The 20,341-nt window shown below is 42.2% G+C and overlaps 5 protein-coding genes across 9 annotated transcripts; 2 read left to right on the top strand and 3 right to left on the bottom strand.

Moving 5' to 3' along the window:
- The first annotated feature begins 178 nt into the window (after positions 1-178).
- On the top strand, positions 179-10,612 carry LOC143374114 (A-type potassium channel modulatory protein KCNIP1). 2 transcript variants are annotated; one of them, XM_076822013.1, is made up of 6 exons: positions 179-330; positions 507-726; positions 8,202-8,396; positions 8,480-8,550; positions 8,613-8,831; positions 8,943-10,612. In XM_076822013.1, exons 1-6 carry the CDS (start codon positions 259-261, stop codon positions 9,051-9,053), a joined length of 888 nt encoding a protein of 295 aa, XP_076678128.1. In that variant the 5' UTR covers positions 179-258; the 3' UTR covers positions 9,054-10,612. The 2 variants fall into 2 exon arrangements, with proteins under 2 accessions (XP_076678128.1, XP_076678126.1); XM_076822011.1 differs by having other exon boundaries at positions 180-330; positions 8,169-8,396.
- Positions 1,190-4,147, bottom strand: LOC143374110 (uncharacterized). 3 transcript variants are annotated; one of them, XM_076821999.1, is made up of 5 exons: positions 3,827-4,138; positions 3,484-3,696; positions 1,986-3,264; positions 1,486-1,902; positions 1,190-1,383 (listed from the first exon to the last, which is right to left on the bottom strand). In XM_076821999.1, exons 1-5 carry the CDS (start codon positions 3,908-3,910, stop codon positions 1,337-1,339), a joined length of 2,040 nt encoding a protein of 679 aa, XP_076678114.1. In that variant the 5' UTR covers positions 3,911-4,138; the 3' UTR covers positions 1,190-1,336. The 3 variants fall into 3 exon arrangements, with proteins under 3 accessions (XP_076678114.1, XP_076678113.1, XP_076678115.1); XM_076821998.1 differs by having other exon boundaries at positions 1,190-1,902; positions 3,827-4,135; XM_076822000.1 differs by lacking the exon at positions 3,484-3,696 and having other exon boundaries at positions 1,190-1,902; positions 3,827-4,147.
- Positions 10,613-15,524: 4,912 nt separating the features above from the next.
- Positions 15,525-16,684, bottom strand: Bcas2 (BCAS2 pre-mRNA processing factor). Its single transcript, XM_076822014.1, has 3 exons — positions 16,477-16,684; positions 16,095-16,360; positions 15,525-16,006 (listed from the first exon to the last, which is right to left on the bottom strand). Exons 1-3 carry the CDS (start codon positions 16,549-16,551, stop codon positions 15,604-15,606), a joined length of 744 nt encoding a protein of 247 aa, XP_076678129.1. The 5' UTR covers positions 16,552-16,684; the 3' UTR covers positions 15,525-15,603.
- A 196-nt stretch (positions 16,685-16,880) lies between these two features.
- Rpl4 (ribosomal protein L4) lies at positions 16,881-19,676 on the top strand. Of its 2 annotated transcripts, none has more exons than XM_076822010.1 (8): positions 16,881-17,039; positions 17,448-17,625; positions 17,730-17,975; positions 18,173-18,297; positions 18,532-18,630; positions 18,717-18,988; positions 19,179-19,338; positions 19,415-19,676. In XM_076822010.1, exons 1-8 carry the CDS (start codon positions 17,037-17,039, stop codon positions 19,601-19,603), a joined length of 1,272 nt encoding a protein of 423 aa, XP_076678125.1. In that variant the 5' UTR covers positions 16,881-17,036; the 3' UTR covers positions 19,604-19,676. The 2 variants fall into 2 exon arrangements, with proteins under 2 accessions (XP_076678125.1, XP_076678124.1); XM_076822009.1 differs by having other exon boundaries at positions 18,717-18,992; positions 19,183-19,338.
- LOC143374119 (uncharacterized) lies at positions 19,672-20,302 on the bottom strand. The gene is made up of 2 exons (XM_076822018.1): positions 20,051-20,302; positions 19,672-19,981 (listed from the first exon to the last, which is right to left on the bottom strand). Exons 1-2 carry the CDS (start codon positions 20,204-20,206, stop codon positions 19,760-19,762), a joined length of 378 nt encoding a protein of 125 aa, XP_076678133.1. The 5' UTR covers positions 20,207-20,302; the 3' UTR covers positions 19,672-19,759.
- Positions 20,303-20,341: the final 39 nt, after the last annotated feature.

Raw genomic sequence — 20,341 nt, 5'->3', positions numbered from 1 at the left:
TACATTACTTGTTTTTTAAATCGATTAGTTTGGAAACAAGCACCCCTTTCGTCTGAAGAAAATTACAGGGTACCGTTTATAATGTTTATATACATACGTAAGTCTTGTTATTAACAGATTAGGATTCCTTTAATAAACTCAATTGTGGAAAGAGTATCACGAATATGACATTGGCATTCTCGCTTTCATACATAAAAATGAAGGGAACAGCAAAATAATTAGCGTGGCGTTTCGAGGACCTCATTAGATGCAGGGCGAATGCGCCACTGCACTCACCTACATAGCGGCATTGCTGTTTTTAAAAGCAGTAGTGTCAGAGATCTTGCTCCAGTGAGTACTCTTTTTAGTTTACACCTCGAAAGTCTTGCGTAAACTGATTTTTATACTTTTACACACACTTTAAATACAATAATATCGTAAACCGTAAGCACTGCATAAAATACAGTGAAAAACGGTAGTCTACAGGTGAGGTGTGAAGTAACTCTTGTGGTTTTCCATTTGAAAAGAAAAAAGAAGAAACATTCGCTAGGGTCGTAACGATACCGCAGAACTCAGAACGAAGAATGTACAGTGTCCATTTGACGCCAGGTAGATCTTCCGAGAAAGAAAGTACTTCGAAAAATGTGGACGGCGAAGTGGCAGTGTACAAGAATCGACGAAAGGAATCAATTCCCGTTAAAGTCTTCAATTACCTCAAGATGCAAATGCAAGCGGAGGGAATTCCGAGTAAGTCATTTTATATAATGCATGCCGATGTATAGACTTTTTTAGACATTGATTTTTATTATGCTTGCCATTTATTTCTTAGCAGAATGTACAATGTTACAAATATTGATCAAAGATGAAGGAACCGAACGAAAGCAAAAATACAAGATATTTGAAATTAATTTCTTCGTTTTTTTGACGATATGTCTTGCGGGTTCGCTTCTTTACCTTCTCTTTATAAAGAAAATTGCATGTTTCCTTACATCTATTTAACGTGAATTTGAGATCATAGAAATAGCCGCTATAATTTCATATTTTTTGAGGAAATAAAAATCCCACTTTTCTTCCGCGTTTGTAACAGCGGCATATTTCTTCCTTAATTATTAGCTTTCATTAATAGTGCAGAAATAGTTTTACATGATCCTTATACCGCAATGAATTATTCTTCAACTGGATTATAAAAATAATCCCTCCATTGATCATGTTAAACTTTGATTTATACTCTTAAATATATATAAATAACGCGTAATTACTTCTTCTAAATTACATAGTACCAATGCTCTGGAACTATTTTTCTTTCAATAATAATACATACAATTTAATATACTACCAGTAGTATAAATTTCTTCTCTTATTGACCCTGACTTTTAGAAACATCAACTACCTGGGTGACCAATGCTTCAGTATTTATCACTGAAAATAGACAGTCCGTGACTTCAACATTTAAATCTTCGCCTACATTTGTATCTTTTCCCGCGACCGATTCGTAATTCGTATAACTTTGCGCCCAAGCTCCGGGAATAGAATCTTCATTTTCTTCGATCGATTCCCTTAAATCGGGATTATTATTCAATCCCGACGCGTGTAGAACTCGCGTTTCTGTCGCCACGGATTCTCCGCGCTTCATCTGCGAGTTACCCATTCGCATTCCGCACGAGGTATCATTATACAGTAGCCAATACGGCGAGAAAGAATGTTGCCTGTGCTCTGCAACAAATCTTTCTTTTTGGGAACAAGTTAGGCTCGATGATACTGGCGTGTGCGTGACCACTGGCGCTACGTAGCAATATACACAAGATGTTTGGTCCAATTTTGATAAGTCTATGCGTTTACTACTAATGAGATTCAGGATATTCTCGAGAATTGGATTCGCGGAAGTTTTAGACAATTTTTTTGGCCAGAACGGATCTAGTATTCCTAAAAGTATAAAAGTCTTATATACTATTTTGCATCACGAAATAAGTAACGTGAGAAGAATAACAGTATACATAACTACATACCATTTGTCTGTACGTTATGTGCTGTGCTAGATACATTTTTATTAATACTGGATTCTGTTTGTGCTGTGACACCATAGCTTTGTTCCACGTTGCCAGATAATGGGATAGTTCCTTGAGTGTTGTGCGAACATGAATAATCGTATGTTAGATCAGAATTGTAGTGATTGTCGTTTGAAAATGCTTGGGAAATGGTAGATGCGCTAGATGTGTACGTGCCCTGATTGATATTTGCATCTGAAAATGTATGTGTACCTTGCAAGTATTCTCCATTAGCTTCTGTATTATATTTAACAATGTTTTGTAAATAATATGTGTTGGCAGAATCGGATTCCACACTGGGGATAATGTTTGTTTCGTAGTACTGATTTTCTTCCGGTGGATTCAAATTCAATAAATTGTGATTGGAATTGTAGGAATTTTGTACATTTCCAGCTGTACGGTATTGACATGTCACACTCTCATCGTTCATAGGCTTATTCAAAGTATCAGATCCTATATTATCATAGTACATAGTTTGGAACATTTTTGAGGATTGAGCATCTGATGCTGTACAGGTGGTATCTGTTCCATCCATTACATTGGTAATGGTCCAATTCTCATAATCTGGATGCATATCAATGTTTGTAGACGAATATCTGTATTGATTAACATTTTCATTTGTTAAAACATTCGAGATTTGTTGGGGAATTCCCGCTACATTTTTGACAAAAGTTGGCTCATTCAAGAAATATCCCCCCTTAATTCCACTTAACAGTTCGTAACACTCTGCATTACTTTCTAGATTTTCCTCGTTGTCTTGATTGTCTGATTCGGCAGTCAAAGTGTCAGAATTGTCTAGCAAATTATTAGGCTGATACTGATCCATTGTCCAAAGTCGATAACCACCCATCACAGGGCTGGCTATTTCCTCTAAATTTGCACCAACCGGTGCCTGCAACATTTTCTTTAAAAGTACAGACCCCTCTAAATTGTTGTTCGGATCTTCCAATGTCTGATATTCTACATGATCGTTTGGTTGGTATACAAATGAATCTGCATTATTCGCAGCAATTATATTAGATCTATTGTAGTTACTAATGTCTAAAGGAACTTTCTGCACTTCGGATGAAACAGTTGCTGTTCTTAAATCAACAATAGTCGAATCTTGTACCTGATTATTATTTGTATCATATGTGTGAAACTCTCTCTGTATTTTCTTCAGCAAAAATTGTTTAAACTCTTCGTAGTGAGGAATTCTACTATCATCATCTCTACTTACAATCTCTTCTTCTGCACCAACCTAAAGAAACAAGGCACAGTGTCTTTATTTCACTCATAAATTGTTTCTTCTCGCGTTCCCGGGAATAATTGATAAATTTCAAGTAATATAGATTAACGATCGATCTGCATACAGAGATATTCGCGATCGCTAGGTATCCATTTTTACACCCGTCGAACGGCGATAATAATGCGCCCCATCGAAAACCGTGAAATTTTATAATAGGTGAAACTAACTCACCCACTGATAAGGTGGTTGCTGTTGCGGATAATAATAATCATCGGCCATAACGTAATCAGGACTGTGCAATGGTGTGGAGGTTAATCCGAGTTTCCCGGTTTTCACTTTTCTCACTTTCCTCTTACGGGTTTGCTTAAGATCTTGCAGTAGCCTGCCAACCTCGTTTTCATTTCCGCCTTTCGCGGCTTGCAACACTTTAACCAGCAATTTCTTCTACGATCAGAAATCGTAATCGATCGTTTAAAAATCAATTTACTTGTCGCCACTTACGATAGAAATCGGCAAGCCGGCCCGGGTTCGCGGATTATCGCCGTTTAGAATTCTCTAGCAATGAATCAGTTACCTTTATGTTACCTGGTACTCGATATCTCAGAGCTAGGGCCTGCAATTCCTTGTACGATAATCTTGAAATATCGTTGCCGTTCATTTTCAAACATCGAAGAACTTCAACCGCAGTCCTCTTCCTGGATCCTACACATTCCTGACATGGCCGATAGAAAAATTCGTCTGCTGGTTGGATCCACGAGGGTTCCTCTCAACTCGCAATAATTCACTTTAACATTGAGCTAAAAACGGGTCTGTAGCGAAAATTCTTCCCTTTCCTGTAGAAAACTTGCCTCGTTTGCAGGAAAGGAGGGCTCGTTCTAATTAAACTTATATCGATACTTTGGATTATCTTGATTTATTCTTACAATTATCGTGCCCCTTTATCAGTAAAACTATTATCCTGCCATCTAGAAATGGAAATGAAAATTCGATATTGTCGATCGATAATATTTACATCCTTATTATCTGCGAAGACCGTGTGGTTTATTAGGGTAGTTTTACAGATTGACGATAGGGTTCCTTGAGTCTGGCACGACTGATCTGTTTGTTAGATCGTTTCTCAACTAATTAGGTAATAGATATCGGATAAAGTACTTTATAAACATTTGTTCAGAATTTTGTGAACGTGTAATCTTCGTGATCTCTCGCGTGGCAGGCAGTTGGTACATTGAACGTCTGCGCGTTCTGCAACTACTTGTTGTGCGGTTATCGGTGATCGACAGAAATCGAGTAAATTGTCCACCTCCTAAAAGCGTGCTTTGGCTCGGGTTCAATCTGTGATAGCGGTACAAGATCCTCGTTTACTCGATAACAGGTTTAGAGGGTATATAATACAGTCATTTTCAGCAATCTTTCAAAATTACGTACATATACATATACCAATATATTATTTACTTTTTTCGTCAAGTGCGTTAGATCAGTCTGCAAATAGTAGAGCGCGATCGGTAGAAAAGTGGTTCGTAGTCAGACGCAGCGTCTTCCGTTATTCCATTGCTTATAAAATCTTGTATCACGTTCGAAAGTTATTCTCATCGATAGCTTCAATTGTCTACTATAATTGAGTCGTTGAATTGGCAGGGAACAGGAATCAGGCGATGAATATGCAGGAACGACAATCGAGTAATGAAACGGACGGATGCTAAAGAAAAGGAGAAGGAATGAGGCCGGAGGAAACATGGTGCGGGGCAAGGTAAATAGGTAGAAATCGTTGATAGGTAGCTAAACGATGATGTTTTATTCAAATAATGCCCATCTGTCGGTTGAGACGGATGGTTCGCTGTAACTGTGGTCGAGAAAAGAGTCCGGACTTGCGCGCCAGCAAGGAAACCCCGTGCTTTTGCGTGGCAGCTCTTTCAGTGCATCAGCGAGAGGGTCGCGCACGTCGTTACCGAGTCAGTCGGCGAAGTTACGTTAGTCCGTCGCGAAGCATCGATCAGTGAATTAGGTGAAGGCGCGTTGCGATCGGTTCGAACGACAGGTGAAGAGTTCTCGTAGCCGAGGGGTCGAAGGGAACGAAGAAGAGGAAACAAGAGGAGGCCTGAGAAAGTCAAGTTCCGGGTCGTTTGGAAGGAACCGGAAGAGATCGGTAGTTGGTCGTTGCCAAGCGGTCGACGATAGGACTCGAGTCGGCTGCTGGATCGCTTCCGGCGATCGTTTCGATTTCGAATCGCCATCGAATCCGTGGAACGGCCAAATGAAGGCACGTAAGAGCCGCGAGAAAAGTAAGTTGATGAATCATACAGGACGACTGTAGTGCCGCTCGAGTTTCCTCTCCGGGTAAATCGGTGCAGGCCAGTCGATACACCGTGGAAAGAGATCCTCCTTGAGACGAAGGGATTCACACAGCCCAGGCCCCACAGCTTCGCATCTCCTCCCTCTTTAGCGCGCGCGCGCGCGCGCGCGCTCGTGTTCATTGCGGTGTGACGGTGATAACAGCCGCCAAAGATGCAACGGCAAGGTGCGAGACTCGTTTGACAGAGGAAAATGCGAATTCATCAACTCTCTTCTAGTCTACTCCCCTGTTTCTCTCCCGACTTGACGACTATCTTCCTGTTCAGAGTTAGCCCCCCTTTTTGGAGGTAGTTGGTCTGCTAGGGAACCGACCGATGGCGACGACGCTATACCAACATGTATACTTGTACCGTGGCCCCTCTACTCTCGCACACGTATACACATACGTCTCGTGCGTCTCCAGATTCGCGCGTTTTTAATTGACAAATGCTCCGAAAGCGGTATCGCAAAGTGGGGTGGATACGGGGTAGGAGCTCTCGCGTTGCTATGGTGACCCCGGATGCCCGGGACCCGGGACCAGAGCTGCTAGTGGAATTACATACTGCGGACCGTATACGTCTATAATGTGTATATACAAGCCACTTGAAAGCGCACGGCTGTGTTTCAGAGCATCTCGAACGACAACGGTGCGCCCGAGTAATTTTCGCTAAAAGCCCCCTTTGCGCGCAACCCCTTCGCCGCCGGTGTAGACACATTCAACGCAAACATCCATTCCACAGAGCATTCCTTGACGCGCGGCAAATATTTTTCCGGGCATGAATCCAAAGGTCGCCTTTAACTTCCGAATCCATTTTTTAGTTCCAGCCTGTCAACGAACATCCTGTATATCGATCCTTGGTCCAGCTTCGTAGCTTCCGCTATATACATACGGTAGCATCGCGTAATCACCCTAATGGGGTTGATATTTGCCCGTGCCTCGCGTAGTTCCGTCATCGTAATTTTAGCAGCGATCAATGGGAAGCGTCTACCTTGGTCGTGATCGACAAGCTTGACGGTTTTCGTTTGCATCAAAGATCGTAGATATCGCAAAGAGTAGAAAGCGCGGGAAGAGACCAGTTGCTTTCGGGATCCATTCGCAGAGCTTTACGTACCCGCGATCACGAACGCCTGGTCGTTTTCCGTTCTGAACGGAAGCATGCGTAAAGAGGAATAATTGCATGATAGGTAGACACGCGCGAATCCACCTCTGCCACGACGCAATCAGTTCTCCTCTTTTAAACGTCAATCCCAGCGGATGTGGATGTTCTGACAGTAAATTAATCGATATAGAGATAGCCAGAAGCGTTCGAGGAATTCGCAAGTGTCTATGGTACTAAGTAAATGCGCGCCTATATCGCGATCGTCACGTAGAAATGGTAATTCCGTAAATACATAGTGGTTTGTATACTTTTCACTAGTAGTAGTATACATACTGTCCCGGAATTCGTAGTATCACTAGCGACAGAATGATTTCTCGCTGAAAACAAAGAAGAACTTTATAACAGCTTCTCGACTCGGACGAGAAATCATCCCCCTCTCGGTTGTAACACGAATCACGGGACATCCTCTATAAATTCTTGTAGATTACCGTTCGTTAGGCGACTCCTTTGATTAGGTGCATCTGCTCTTTAGAGCTTCACACCCCCTCTGTAAATCGTAGCGTTGGGTTACGCTTTCGTTTACTCTTCAATCTTATTTTCATGCCAGTAATTATATTTATAGCAGCTTGTATTAATGACTATCGATTTTTACGTTGTACCGCTTGAGTATGAAACGAGTCTAAGCGACCGTGTCGCGGGCAGATTTTCGTACGACGATAGCGTGTTTGTCGAAATTCAGATGGGCCATGAAATCTAGGATTTCTCCATTAATTAACGAAAGCGATCGCTCGATGCTGCTCCGGTGAAACTGCTCATATTTCACAAGTTTTCGAGCCTCAAGTATGGTACCTTAGAGCTCTTTCAAGCCACCTGAGACCAATTTATCGACTTTCTTCTCTCTCTTTCTCTCTCTACTCCACGCATCTTTCCATCGTCGGGCAGTAACGAAGCAGCTGTAAAGAATTCTATAACGTTACCGATAAAAGATGGAATCGTGCATCCGTTATTTGAATCTCTCCCCAAGTAAAGCATGGTCTGCGTTCTAATATCGAAAGTCGTTTCAGACCGTACCATTCCCGTTGCGTCTCGCTCACGAGCTCTCCGCTTGCAAGTCTATGCACCTGTACGATCTCCACGTATTGTCACCGCGTTGGCAATGCGCGCACTATCTCCCGTAGAACCCCAGTTTTGCTCCTTGTCAGGGGAGTGTAGGCAGGTTGCCTGGAGGATCAGCCGTGCTGGCCGCGCTGCGTTCTCCCGGGCACCCGGCGTATCTTCTCCCAGCAAGGAACGTGTTGTTCAGCTCGTTGCACCCTGTCTCGTAAGTAGAATCGCGCCGTCTCCTCTCCTGCCTTCTAGTGAGAGAGGAGAAACGGCGCCTCTCCCTTACCCTGAAGTAGAGGAGGAAGCATTTGAAAAGGTGAGAGGGGAGTATCTCGAACGCGTGGTACAGTCTTAAGAGTGAAGAGCCTGTTGACAAACTTGCAGAGGGCGATCTTGAAGAACTCGGGGGCGTTTTAGGGGGTTCTACGGCCGGTGCCCTCGCTCTCGGTGGCCGACACAAGCCGGAAGAGCTGGCCACGCTGGCCGCCAACACCAGATTCTCCAGGAAGGAGATACAGCTGATTTATCGCGGCTTCAAGCAAGAGTGCCCGACCGGTCTCGTCGACGAGGAGGCCTTCAAGCAGATCTTCTCTCAGTTCTTTCCGCAGGGAGGTGAGAGACCGAGAACTCTTTCACCTAAGACGAAGTCGCTTACCAAAGTAGAATCGACGTAACGTCTACGTTTAAACTTTCAGATGCCAGCCAGTACGCCCACTATGTCTTCAACACCATGAAGAGGAAACCATCTGGCAAGATAAGCTTCGAAGTGAGACCCTCGACACCTCGGCATTGTATTACGCCAGTACACCGTGGTTGCTTCTGTTCCAGGAATTCCTGACCATCTTGTCGAAAGTATCCAGGGGCTCGGTGGAGGAGAAACTTCAGTGGGTGTTCGGGCTTTACGACCTAGACGGGGATGGGTTGATCAGTAAGGAGGAGATGTTAGACGTGGTTGGTTCCATTTACGAAATGTTGGGCCGCTATACCCAGCCGCAAATAGTCGAGCCGCATGTGGCTGCCCGGGAACACGTCGATCGTATTTTTCACGTGAGTAGTTGCTCTGTAAATATAATACTTGGATACGGTTTCACCGCCGTCGCCGTTGCTCCAGACTTAATATATAGGCTACGCAAACAAACGAATGATTTTCTTCCGCAGTTAATGGATTCGAACAAAGACGGCGTGGTGACAATCGAGGAATTAGTACAATGGTGTTCCAAGGACGAGCAGCTACTTCGAAGTCTCGACACTCTTGACACTGTGTTATGAGATCTTTACTACTATTTTCTATATAAATCTTACAACTGGATTCCCAGTGGTCCCGAATTCCTTAGAAATTCTAACCAGGCGCGCGAGCGAGCTCTGCGCGTAGTTCCCAAATTCAAATGAAAAGAAAGAAAGGAATTGAATTTCGAGGCAAGCGACCGTCAGTGCTCGTCGAACGTTATTTGTAAATATGTATTTACCCTACCTACCCAGTCTTTCAAGCGTGCTATCGGGAGCACGATGAAATTATCAGTATCTATTACTTTTTGTCAGTTGGAATACTCGCGCATCGGCAGATCACTCCACGATTCTTTGTATATATGCATCGCGAAAATGTATGTTTGGAGTAAGCACTCGGCTCGAGGGGGGTGTAAGAGCTCGGACATACATTGTCACAGAGGATCGATGTATCGGTCGTTGTCGTTGAAATTCCAACCACGCGGGCTTTAATAATACAGAGTGACCTGTCGGCTCCTGAGTATCACAGAATTGTTAGCTAGAATCGATGCGACGAGAACAACCCAGTCTCTCGGTCCCTTAAAGTGGATATTACATTCTGCCTTCAAATTTATCGAGTTTTAACGCGATCTCCGACTTCTAAGTATATCCCTACTGAACTCCTGCAATGCTTAACGATCTGACGACGAAGGTTCGACTCAAAGTTCATTTAGATATAGAGCTCCTTTAACGAGACAGCGAATTTACGTATAGTGCGCGATTCTGATGATCGTCGCGGTAGTTAAGTAAGATTAAAAGGACTTTCAAGGATCCCCGGACCTGTCCATCACTCAGGCCGTTTTCTTATCTTCCAATACGTTGTAATTTCAATTCCAGATTATTAGTTGCTAGGCATACGCTAATGATATTTGACAATCTGTTCGTCTCTTGATAATATTTTCGAATCCGTAGGTTCAAGAGCGTCCAAAGAAAATCGAAGTCGAATCGACATTCGATCGTTCGCGATAGAAGAAGTTACGCAAAGTTTGAAGGTGTTCGCGTATGCCTACCGAATAGATAGCTGATAGATCATTAAAGCTAGGCGCCTCTAACGTCTCCGACGGCCCATGTCCGATGGAATTATAAGTAGTATATAATTAGTATAACCCGATAATAATAGTGCCGTAGTACCCTCGACCAATTAAGAGAAACGTGATCCTGCAAGATCAACGTCTCCTGTGATTCTCTCGTACCTTACTACTTATTATCGCTATCTCGTAAATTTTATTCTTATTATATAATACAGTTACTATTATCAATCTCATTTGCTGTCACCTACTACTTATCGTAAAGCATCACACCTATATATCAGATCTGTTGGCGCATACTTGAGATATTGTAAATTGATATTTCACGCGCACAAACGTCATCGAATTTGTTGAATTTCTCAATTCTATTGGAAACCTGTACTGAAACTATATTTACAAATATAAATGTCAAAAGCACATGTTTCCACGTGATTGTAAATGTAAAGAGATCGATTATGCCAGATTTGCATTTCATTCTGGCAATTTGCAGTCCAATTGAACCTATTCGATATGAATAAATGAATATTTCAGTCAGCCCCTTCAACGATCTATTTTTCCACTAATTGGTACGTTGAGTACACATTTAGTATGTTATTAAATTTACGTTTCTTCGATACTCCAGTTCCCCTTGTTGTCATTACCCATTGCACACGCTTATATTATTCAGCAATTTATTTAACCTTCGATACTAGTTTATGCACTTTTACAATTACTTTTGATAATACGGATACTTAACGATCATGAGCACGTGTTTATGCACTGGTAAGTATTTACTATTCGTCTTTCGAAGTTTCACTCAGTTCAAGAGCGTTCAAACGTCCTGCATTACGACCAACCACGATCCCCTGCATTATCCTCGAGTTGGCTTTTGGGCCAGGAAATTCTGCAAAGTTAATAGGAGTACATGATACTAGTGAAGGTAGCACGCTCGAGCTGAGCGAGCTATCTCCCTCTTTGTCGCACACGCTAGCGCTCTCTCTCGCACGCTTCACCTATCTCTCTCCTTGTCGCACACGCTAGCGCTCTCTCTCGCACGCTCCACCTATCTCCCTCCTTGTCGCACACACTAGCGCTCTCTCTCGCACAGCTCGGCCGTGCCACCTCTTTTAGTATCATGTACTCCTATTAGCTCGGCGAATTTCCTGGTCCAAACAGCCAACTTTGAGAATTCTTGGGGATAACGTAGGGATCGCGGTCGGTAATGTAACACATATAAAAAGTTTTTTTATTAGTAACTATGTAGCAATTCGTAAATAAAACGAATACGAATGATTGTTGAACGTTGTCACAACACTATAGTCTCAAATCCAGCTGTACAAATGTATAAATCATTTTGAAAAGATCGAAAATCCTTGAACAAAGTATGCATTCACTAACCGCGGCGAGAGACTGCTAACTCTGTCCAAAACCACTTCATAGCTGCATAATTATAATCTGAATTATTACAACTATCGCGTAGGAAAGTAGCCAAGGGTCCATACTGCAAGATGAAACTGCAAAAGTTGATAAATTACATCTAGAAACTGTACTAACAATCGACGAAGCTTGAGTGCCTACATAGGACCGCGCCATTGTTCTCGTCATCGTCTCAAAGAACCGTTAATAATTAATTAATTGTAATCAAAATTTGCGCAAAGACCACATAGGAAAGTAGCCAAGGGTCTATTCTTTGAGAGGCGACTCTAAAAGTTCATAAAATATGTGCAGGAAATGAGAAATTCGTGAATTTCCAGTGACTGTGTAATATTTCTATCTCCCTCCTTGTCGTGCACACTAGCGCTCTCTCTCGCACGCTCCACCTATCTCCCTCCTTGTCGCACACGCTAGCGCTCTCTCTCGCACAGCTCGGCCGTGCCACCTCTTTTAGTATCATGTGCTCCTATTAACTCGGGCGAATTTCCTGGTCCAAACAGCCAACTCGGGGATAATGTAGGGATCGCGGTCGGTAATGTAACCTATATAAAAGGCTTTTTTATTAGTAACTATGTATCGATTCGTAAATAAAACGCATACGAGTGATTACTGAACGTTGTCACAACACTATAGTCTCAAATCCAGCTGTACAAATGTATAAATCATTTTGAAAAGATCGAAAATCCTTGAACAAATATGCATTCACTAACCGCGGCGAGAGACTGCTAACTCTGTCCAAAACCACTTCATAGCTGCATAATTATAATCTGAATTATTACAACTATCACGTAGGAAAGTAGCCAAGGGTCCATACTGTAAGATGAAACTGCAAAAGTTGATAAATTACATCTAGAAAATGCACCAACAATCGACGAAGCTTGAGTGCCTACATAAGACCGCGGCGAGAGACTGGTAACTCTGTCCAAAAACTCTTCATAGCTGCTTAATTGTAATCGGAATCATTACAACCATCACGTAGGAAAGTAGCCAAGGGTCCATACTGTAAGATGAAACTGCAAAAGTTGATAAATTACATCTAGAAAATGCACCAACAATCGACGAAGCTTGAGTGCCTACATAGGACGGCGCCATTGTTCTCGTCATCGTCTCAAAGAACCGTTAATAACTAATTAATTGTAATCAAAATCTGCGCAACGATCACATAGGAAAGTAGCCAAGCGTCTATTCTTTGAGAGGCGACTCTAAAAGTTCATAAAATATTCGCAGGAAATGAGAAATTAGTGAATTTCCAGTGACTGCGTAATATTTCTATCTCCCTCCTTGTCGCACACTATTCCTTTCTCTCTCGCGCACGCCACCTGTCGCCCTCCTTGTCGCGCACTATTCCTTTCTCTCTCGCTCAGCTCAGCCGTGCCACCTCTTTTAGTATCATGTATTCCTATTAACTCGGCGAATTTCCTGGTCCAAACAGCACACTCGGGAACTTCTTGTGGATAATGTAGGGATCGCGGTGGGTAATCTAACCTATATAAAAGGCTTTTTTATTAGTAACTATGTATCGATTCGTAAATAAAACGCATACGAGTGATTACTGAACGTTGTCACAACACTATAGTCTCAAATCCAGCTGTACAAATGTATAAATCATTTTGAAAAGATCGAAAATCCTTAAACAAAGTATGCATTCACTAACCGCGGCGAGAGACTTGTATCTCTGTCCAAAAACTCTTCATAGCTGCTTAATTGTAATCGGAATCATTACAACTATCACGTAGGAAAGTAGCCAAGGGTCCATACTGTAAGATGAAACTGCAAAAGTTGATAAATTACGTCTAGAAAATGCACCGACAATCGACGAAGCTTGAGTGCCTACATAGGACCGCGCCATTGTTCTCGTCATCGTCTCAAAGAACCATTAATAACTAATTAATTGTAATCAAAATCTGCGCAAAGATCACATAGGAAAGTACCCAAGGGTCTATTCTTTGAGACGCGTATCTAAAAGTTCATAGAACATTCGCGGGAAATGAGAAATTCGTGAATTTCCAGTGGGTGTGTGATGTTTCTATCTCCCTCCTTATTGCGCACACTAGCGTTCTCTCTCGCACGCTCCACCTATCTCCCTCCTTGTCGCACACGCTAGCGCTCTCTCTCGCACAGCTCGACCGTGCCACCTCTTCTAGTATCATGTACTCCTATTAACTCGGGCGAATTTCCTGGTCGGAATAGCCAACTTAGGGACTTCTTGTGGATAATGTAGGGATCGCGATCGGTAATGTAACCTATATAAAAGGCTTTTTTATTAGTAACTATGTATCGATTCGTAAATAAAACGCATACGAGTGATTACTGAACGTTGTCACAAGACTATATTCTCAGATCCACCTGTAGAAATTTATAAATCATTTTGAAAAGGTCGAGAATCCTTGAAGAAAGTGTACGTTCACTAAACGCGGCGGTAGACTTGTAACTCTGTCCAAAAACTCTTCATAACTGCTTAATTGTAATCTGAATCATTACAACTATCGTGTGGGAAAGTAGTCAAGGGTCCATACTTCAGGATGAAACTGCAAAAGTTGATAAATTACATCTAGAAAATGCACCAACAATCGACGAAGCTTGAGTGTTTACGTAGGACCGCGACACTGTTCTCGTCATCGTCTCAAAGAACCGTTAATAACTAATTAATTGTAATCAAAATCTGCGCAAAGATCACATAGGAAAGTACCCAAGGGTCTGTTCTTTGAGACGCGTATCTAAAAGTTCATAGAACATTCGCGGGAAATGAGAAATTCGTGAATTTCCAGTGGGTGTGTGATGTTTCTATCTCCCTCCTTATTGCGCACACTAGCGTTCTCTCTCGCACGCTCCACCTATCTCCCTCCTTGTCGCACACGCTAGCGCTCTCTCTCGCACACTCCACCTATCTCCCTCCTTGTCGCACACGCTAGCGCTCTCTCTCGCACAGCTCGGCCGTGCCACCTCTTTTAGTATCATGTACTCCTATTACCTCGGCGAATTTCCTGGTCCAAACAGCCAACTTTGAGATTTCTTGGGGATAACGTAGGGATCGCGGTCGGTAATGTAACACATATAAATAGTTTTTTTATTAGTAACTGTGTAGGAATTCGTAAATAAATCGAATACGAGTGATTGTTGAACGTTGTCACAACACTATAGTCTCAAATCCGGCTGTACAAATGTATAAATCATTTTGAAAAGATCGAAAATCCTTGAACAAATATGCATTCACTAACCGCGGCGAGAGACTGCTAACTCTGTCCAAAACCACTTCATAGCTGCATAATTATAATCTGAATTATTACAACCATCACGTAGGAAAGTAGCCAAGGGTCCATACTGTAAGATGAAACTGCAAAAGTTGATAAATTACATCTAGAAAATGCACCAACAATCGACGAAGCTTGGGTGCCTACATAGGACCGCGCCATTGTTCTCGTCATCGTCTCAAAGAATCGTTAATAACTAATTAATTTAATCAAAATCTGCGCAAAGATCACATAGGAAAGTACCCAAGGGTCTATTCTTTGAGAAGCGACTCTGAAAGTTCATAAAATATGTGCAGGAATTGAGAAATTCGTTAATTTCCAGTGGGTGTGTGATGTTTTTATCTCCCTCCTTGTCGCACACGCTAGCGCTCTCTCTCGCACGCTCCACCTATCTCCCTCCTTGTCGCACACGCTAGCGCTTTCTCTCGCACAGCTCGACCGTGCCACCTCTTTTAGTATCATGTACTCCTATTAGCTCGGCGAATTTCCTGGTCCAAACAGCCAACTTTGAGACTTCTTGGGGATAACGTAGGGATCGCGGTCGATAATGTAAAATATATCATGTGTTTTATGAACAATGACCCAATTAATTTATGGATTTCTACAGTTGCATATTAAAGCATAAATTTATAGATCTTTGGCTATTGCCTGCAACAAGCATTGTGTACAGTGTGCACTTTGCGTTAAATGCAATTTAAAATGCAAATGAGTTGCAGGATTCACGAAATGTGGGAATAAACAAGGAAAGGAGAGTACAGGGTATTACAATAAATTACAAGAAAATATAAAAAGTTATCATACTTAATGTAATTATAAAAAACACAAACATTTATACATTTGTACATTTGTTTCATTAAATATTCCTTATGTCTCTTGGTTTTCTTGCTCGTGTTCATTCATTTCTGTGGCCATAACTTCTGTAGCACTTTTTCCTGGAACATCCGGTTCCTCCTCTCCAGGCACGTCGTTTATCTCTACTGCCTCCCCCTTGTTCATAATAGATTTCTGTATTTCTTCCTCTAAATGGACGCATGCCTGCTCAATTTCGTAATTCTTTGACACTAATCCAACCCATTGTGCTTCTAACGCTCTCAATTTCTCCCCTCCTTGAGTTTGCATCGATTTCCTCTGCCAGTTTACTTCTTGAATCATTTTCCTCAGTGCTTGTAACTGCTTTTGTGCATGACTTACTAGTTGCACCAGTACTTCCAGATATGACTTCCACGCTTCGCATCCATATTCCATCATCAGTTCGAGATTACAGATTCTGTAATGATACAAAACACTCGTAGCTGTAGACAATAATTTAAAAGAGAAACGCTTAAGAAGACTGGGTCGTTGGCATAGTTTTATACCTAGTAGCTTGATGCTCCAATTGCGCGCTACTGTTTTCCACGCTTTCATTCCACGCGGCAAGATCGTTCATCTTGCCTGGTGGTGGTGGCGGTAGCTCGTAGCGTTTCATGCTGAGCACTTCCATGGGCAAACGATTTTGCATCCGCTCAAATTCATGTTTCATTACATCTGTTTCAAAAGCAATTATGTTCAGAGGTGGCAAATGTTCTAAATAATTCTTCGTTGGTCTATATCGGCGCGTTTCCTCTTCAACCATTGCCAAGGCCTGAAACATTAATCAATTATAGCGTATAATATTTATTGAGCTATTCAATGTAAATATAAACAATATAACCCCCACAGATCTGGGAGCTCAGATTATTGTAAAGAAATTTGATTTACCGCTTCTCTGACTCCTGGTTCATCGTAGCCCTGATCGATATACGGCAGTGCATCAACAATAACTTCTCCTGCCATTTAAGGAAATGTAGATAAACGTCTTATTTTATGTCAAAATTTGTATAAATAATATTTGAGTCTTCAGTGACGTAGTTCCGGGTGAAAACTCGAGTATCTTTTGGGTGTGAGAGCATTCTGTTGAAACAACCAATCGCTCTTCACCGTTTCCCATAAAACTGCTTCACTATGATTGCGCGATAATAGCTGTCGATTATCAAGTTCAATATTCTCTATAAAAATCTTTAGTGAGATCAGAATCAATAGGAGTTTGTATAAAGCATTAGCTGTTAAAGTATATTTGGTTTGCTGTACATAAATATTTCATAATAAATTTCACTTTGCACGACTGTGAAATGGACGTTTGAAGAGATTCGAGCTGAGCATGCGCGAGTGTAGCTGTGCAACTTCCGCTTACGTCCTTCTTCCTTTGTGACCAGGTAAGGCGTGTGGGCTGCCTGGTTAGTTTATATTTGATGCGTGAAAAGTTGTAAAAAGAACGCGAGATGGTAAGAAACTTTGCATTCTATTCAAAGTTCATCGCGTTTTATCTTTTCGCACTGTTTCTTCGTTTAAGAATCTCTTACTTCCCATGAATTTCACAGTAAACTTAGAATTCCAATGTCTGCCGCATCGTTCACCACGTGTTAGACTTTTCGTTTACGTGCTGTACTAGTAGTTCGATCCTAGAATACGTTCGAGAGTTTCATGCGGGCTGTTGCACTTCTTTTTTCCTTCTTCTGTTAAATATAACCAAGTTTTCGAGTGCAAAGAACTGTTCGCGTTGGGTAAGAAGATTCCCATTTTCCAGTCCGCCATGTGCCGTGTCAATCTATGTCGCCATCGAACCAGACCACAACATTGCTTTTCTTTACGATTAAGTACGCGTATATTTCATGATCTCTTTCTTATTATAGTCGTTATCAACGGCGCGACCGCTTGTTACGGTCTACTCCGATAAAAATGAATCATCAGGAGATACGATTTCTTTGCCGGCTGTGTTCAAAGCACCGATTCGGCCAGATGTTGTAAACTTCGTTCATCAGCAAGTTTCCAAGAACAGTAGACAGCCGTACTGTGTGTCCAAGGAAGCTGGTGAGTATTCTGACCGAGGATGTTTTAACGAAGGGTTCTAACTCTTTCTTTGATTCGTTGAGAGACTATTGGTGGAATTATTAGATACAGGTTTCTTTTGTTAGGTCACCAAACTTCCGCCGAGTCATGGGGAACTGGGCGTGCCGTGGCACGTATCCCTCGTGTACGCGGAGGTGGTACTCATCGCTCTGGTCAGGGTGCATTCGGTAACATGTGCAGAGGTGGGCGCATGTTCGCGCCGACAAAGCCCTGGCGGCGTTGGCACCGCAAGATCAATGTTAACCAGAAACGATACGCTCTGGTCTCGGCCATCGCGGCTTCTGGTGTTCCAGCCCTTGTACAATCTAAGGGTAAGTGATTTGTTCTAGAGTAAACTAATTCTCTTGTATCGTGGAGTCAATGGGTTACTTTGATGATGAATAGCTTTGGTCTGTGTTGCTGATTTACCCTGATTATATCAATGGTGTTATACTGAATATTCGAATTATTAGTTTAATTGTACTTTGCTTTACATAGGTCGGTAGTTACGTGTTTCTTTCATGCGCAGGTCACATGATTCAGGAAGTCCCAGAATTCCCCCTGGTAGTATCGGACAAGATTCAAGAATACAACAAAACTAAGCAAGCTGTTATCTTCTTGAGACGTATGAAGGCCTGGAATGATATTCAAAAGGTAAATGGTCATCTGACTGCGATTAAATTATTTGTGCACCGTAGAATGTCCGCATCTTTTTTGCAATAATCTCAATTAAGATGCTCCTATCAAGTGCTAGATAAATATGGTTGTCAGGCGTTCTTGACTAGCTAATTTATTTGCTAGAAGGGGGTAATGATTACCAAACAGTCGAATCCGATAAAAAGGATTTGCGTACTGTACGAGAATGTGCTAAAATTGTTTTCTTTGCAGGTATACAAATCCCAACGTTTCCGTGCTGGTAAGGGTAAAATGCGTAATCGTAGACGCATTCAACGTCGAGGACCCCTAATCGTCTATGGTCAAGACCAGGTACGCAGACGACTGAGAAATAATTAATATCGTTCGTTTTCCCACTTCTGGAAAGTGATTGTTCATTTTTGTCGTGTTCTCTTTAGGGCATTCGTAAAGCGTTCCGCAACATTCCCGGCGTTGATCTTATGAACATAAACAAAATGAATCTTCTGAAGTTGGCGCCTGGCGGCCATGTCGGGCGATTTGTAATTTGGACGAAATCCGCTTTTGAGAAGCTGGATGCTCTTTATGGAACCTGGCGCAAGGAATCCCAACTTAAAGCTGGTTACAACTTGCCATTCCCCAAAATGGCCAACACAGATTTGTCGAGACTCTTAAAATCTGATGAGATCCGCAAAGTTCTGAGAGCACCAAGGCACGTTAACTTATATGTTCTCTATACTTTAAGTATTATTATATACTTCAATCATGATGATATTCTTTGGTCCGTGTTACTGATTGACAGTGATAATAACCCTTAACCATAACTGACGGTATTCTTAAGAATTCATTGCTGTTCTTTGGTCCCGTATGTACGTACTGAAGAGAAACTTTTGCAATTGCAGGAAGAGAGTAGTCCGCAGTGTGAAGAAATTGAACCCATTGACCAATACTCGCGCGATGTTGCGTCTGAACCCGTACGCCGCTGTTCTTAAACGCGCAGCAATTTTGACAGCAAAGAAACGGCAACAAGAGAGGGATCTTGCTTTAGCCGAAAAGCGCGGAGTAAGTTCACTTTCCAATTCCTTATGATACTTTGTCTCACGTATCAACGATCTAACTAAATACTTCTCGCTCGCAGATCAAGTTATCGAAGGGTGCCCCGGCTGTAAAATCCAAGTTGCTGCAGGAGAGACGCAGGAAACAGATTCTAGCTGTAAAGGCAGTGAAGTCGAAGAAGCTTGGAACCGCGAAAAAGGCAACTGCTCCCGCGGCTAAACCGGCGAAAGTGACGAAGACAACCAAGAAAACCACACCTGCCAAGAAGTAAAAAATTTCCAACAATTCGTTGTTGACCCAGGGACTTCATTTGTTTTGAATAAAATGTGGGAAGACAACTATAAGAGAGCGGAGTTGTAATTGATCTGTAGCACCTTCAACATGGAATTTCTTCGCGTACAAACTTCGATCTATCGATAACCGTACATCAAGCGTTTTGCATATGTTTCTTTTTAAGCGGGGCTCTCATGAATATCGTGTCATTGAAGATCTCGACCGACACTTTCCTCGCGTTCGCGTCAGCAGGAATCAGGAAGTTTAAGTTTCTGACGTACAGCAAGTCGTCGGAACTGTGCAGCTTTATGTTCAACATGTTTTCTACAGCCAGAGTTGCCGTCCCTACTTTCAGTCCTTCGATCTTCACTTCCGCCTGCAAACACGCAATATTGCTCTCATTATCCACTCTCCGAAATCCAACAGAATAATCGAGCGAACGTACAGCATAATATTCTTTATTGTCGATGATGTAGAAGTTCGGGACTTTGTCGAACTTCAAACCCGATTTAACTCCGTTCGACACCATTTCGAAATTCATGTACTCGTTTTGCTTTAGCGTGATTGCGTTCTCTCGACAGTGATACGGTAGTGTGTCCATGGTGGGCAGTCTGAATTTATAAATTACACAAATCTGTTACGAATCATTTTTAGGCGTTAACCAAAGAAGAAGAACGAGCTTGACAACGTGAGATCATCTTTTGTTCTATCGAGTTGCGTGCGCCAAATATCGATA

Source organism: Andrena cerasifolii, chromosome 10 (genome assembly GCF_050908995.1).
Source record: "Andrena cerasifolii isolate SP2316 chromosome 10, iyAndCera1_principal, whole genome shotgun sequence".
NCBI lineage: Eukaryota > Metazoa > Arthropoda > Insecta > Hymenoptera > Andrenidae > Andrena > Andrena cerasifolii.
The sequence above is the reverse complement of the archived record's forward strand: the minus strand, read 5'-3'. Positions and strand labels throughout refer to the sequence as shown.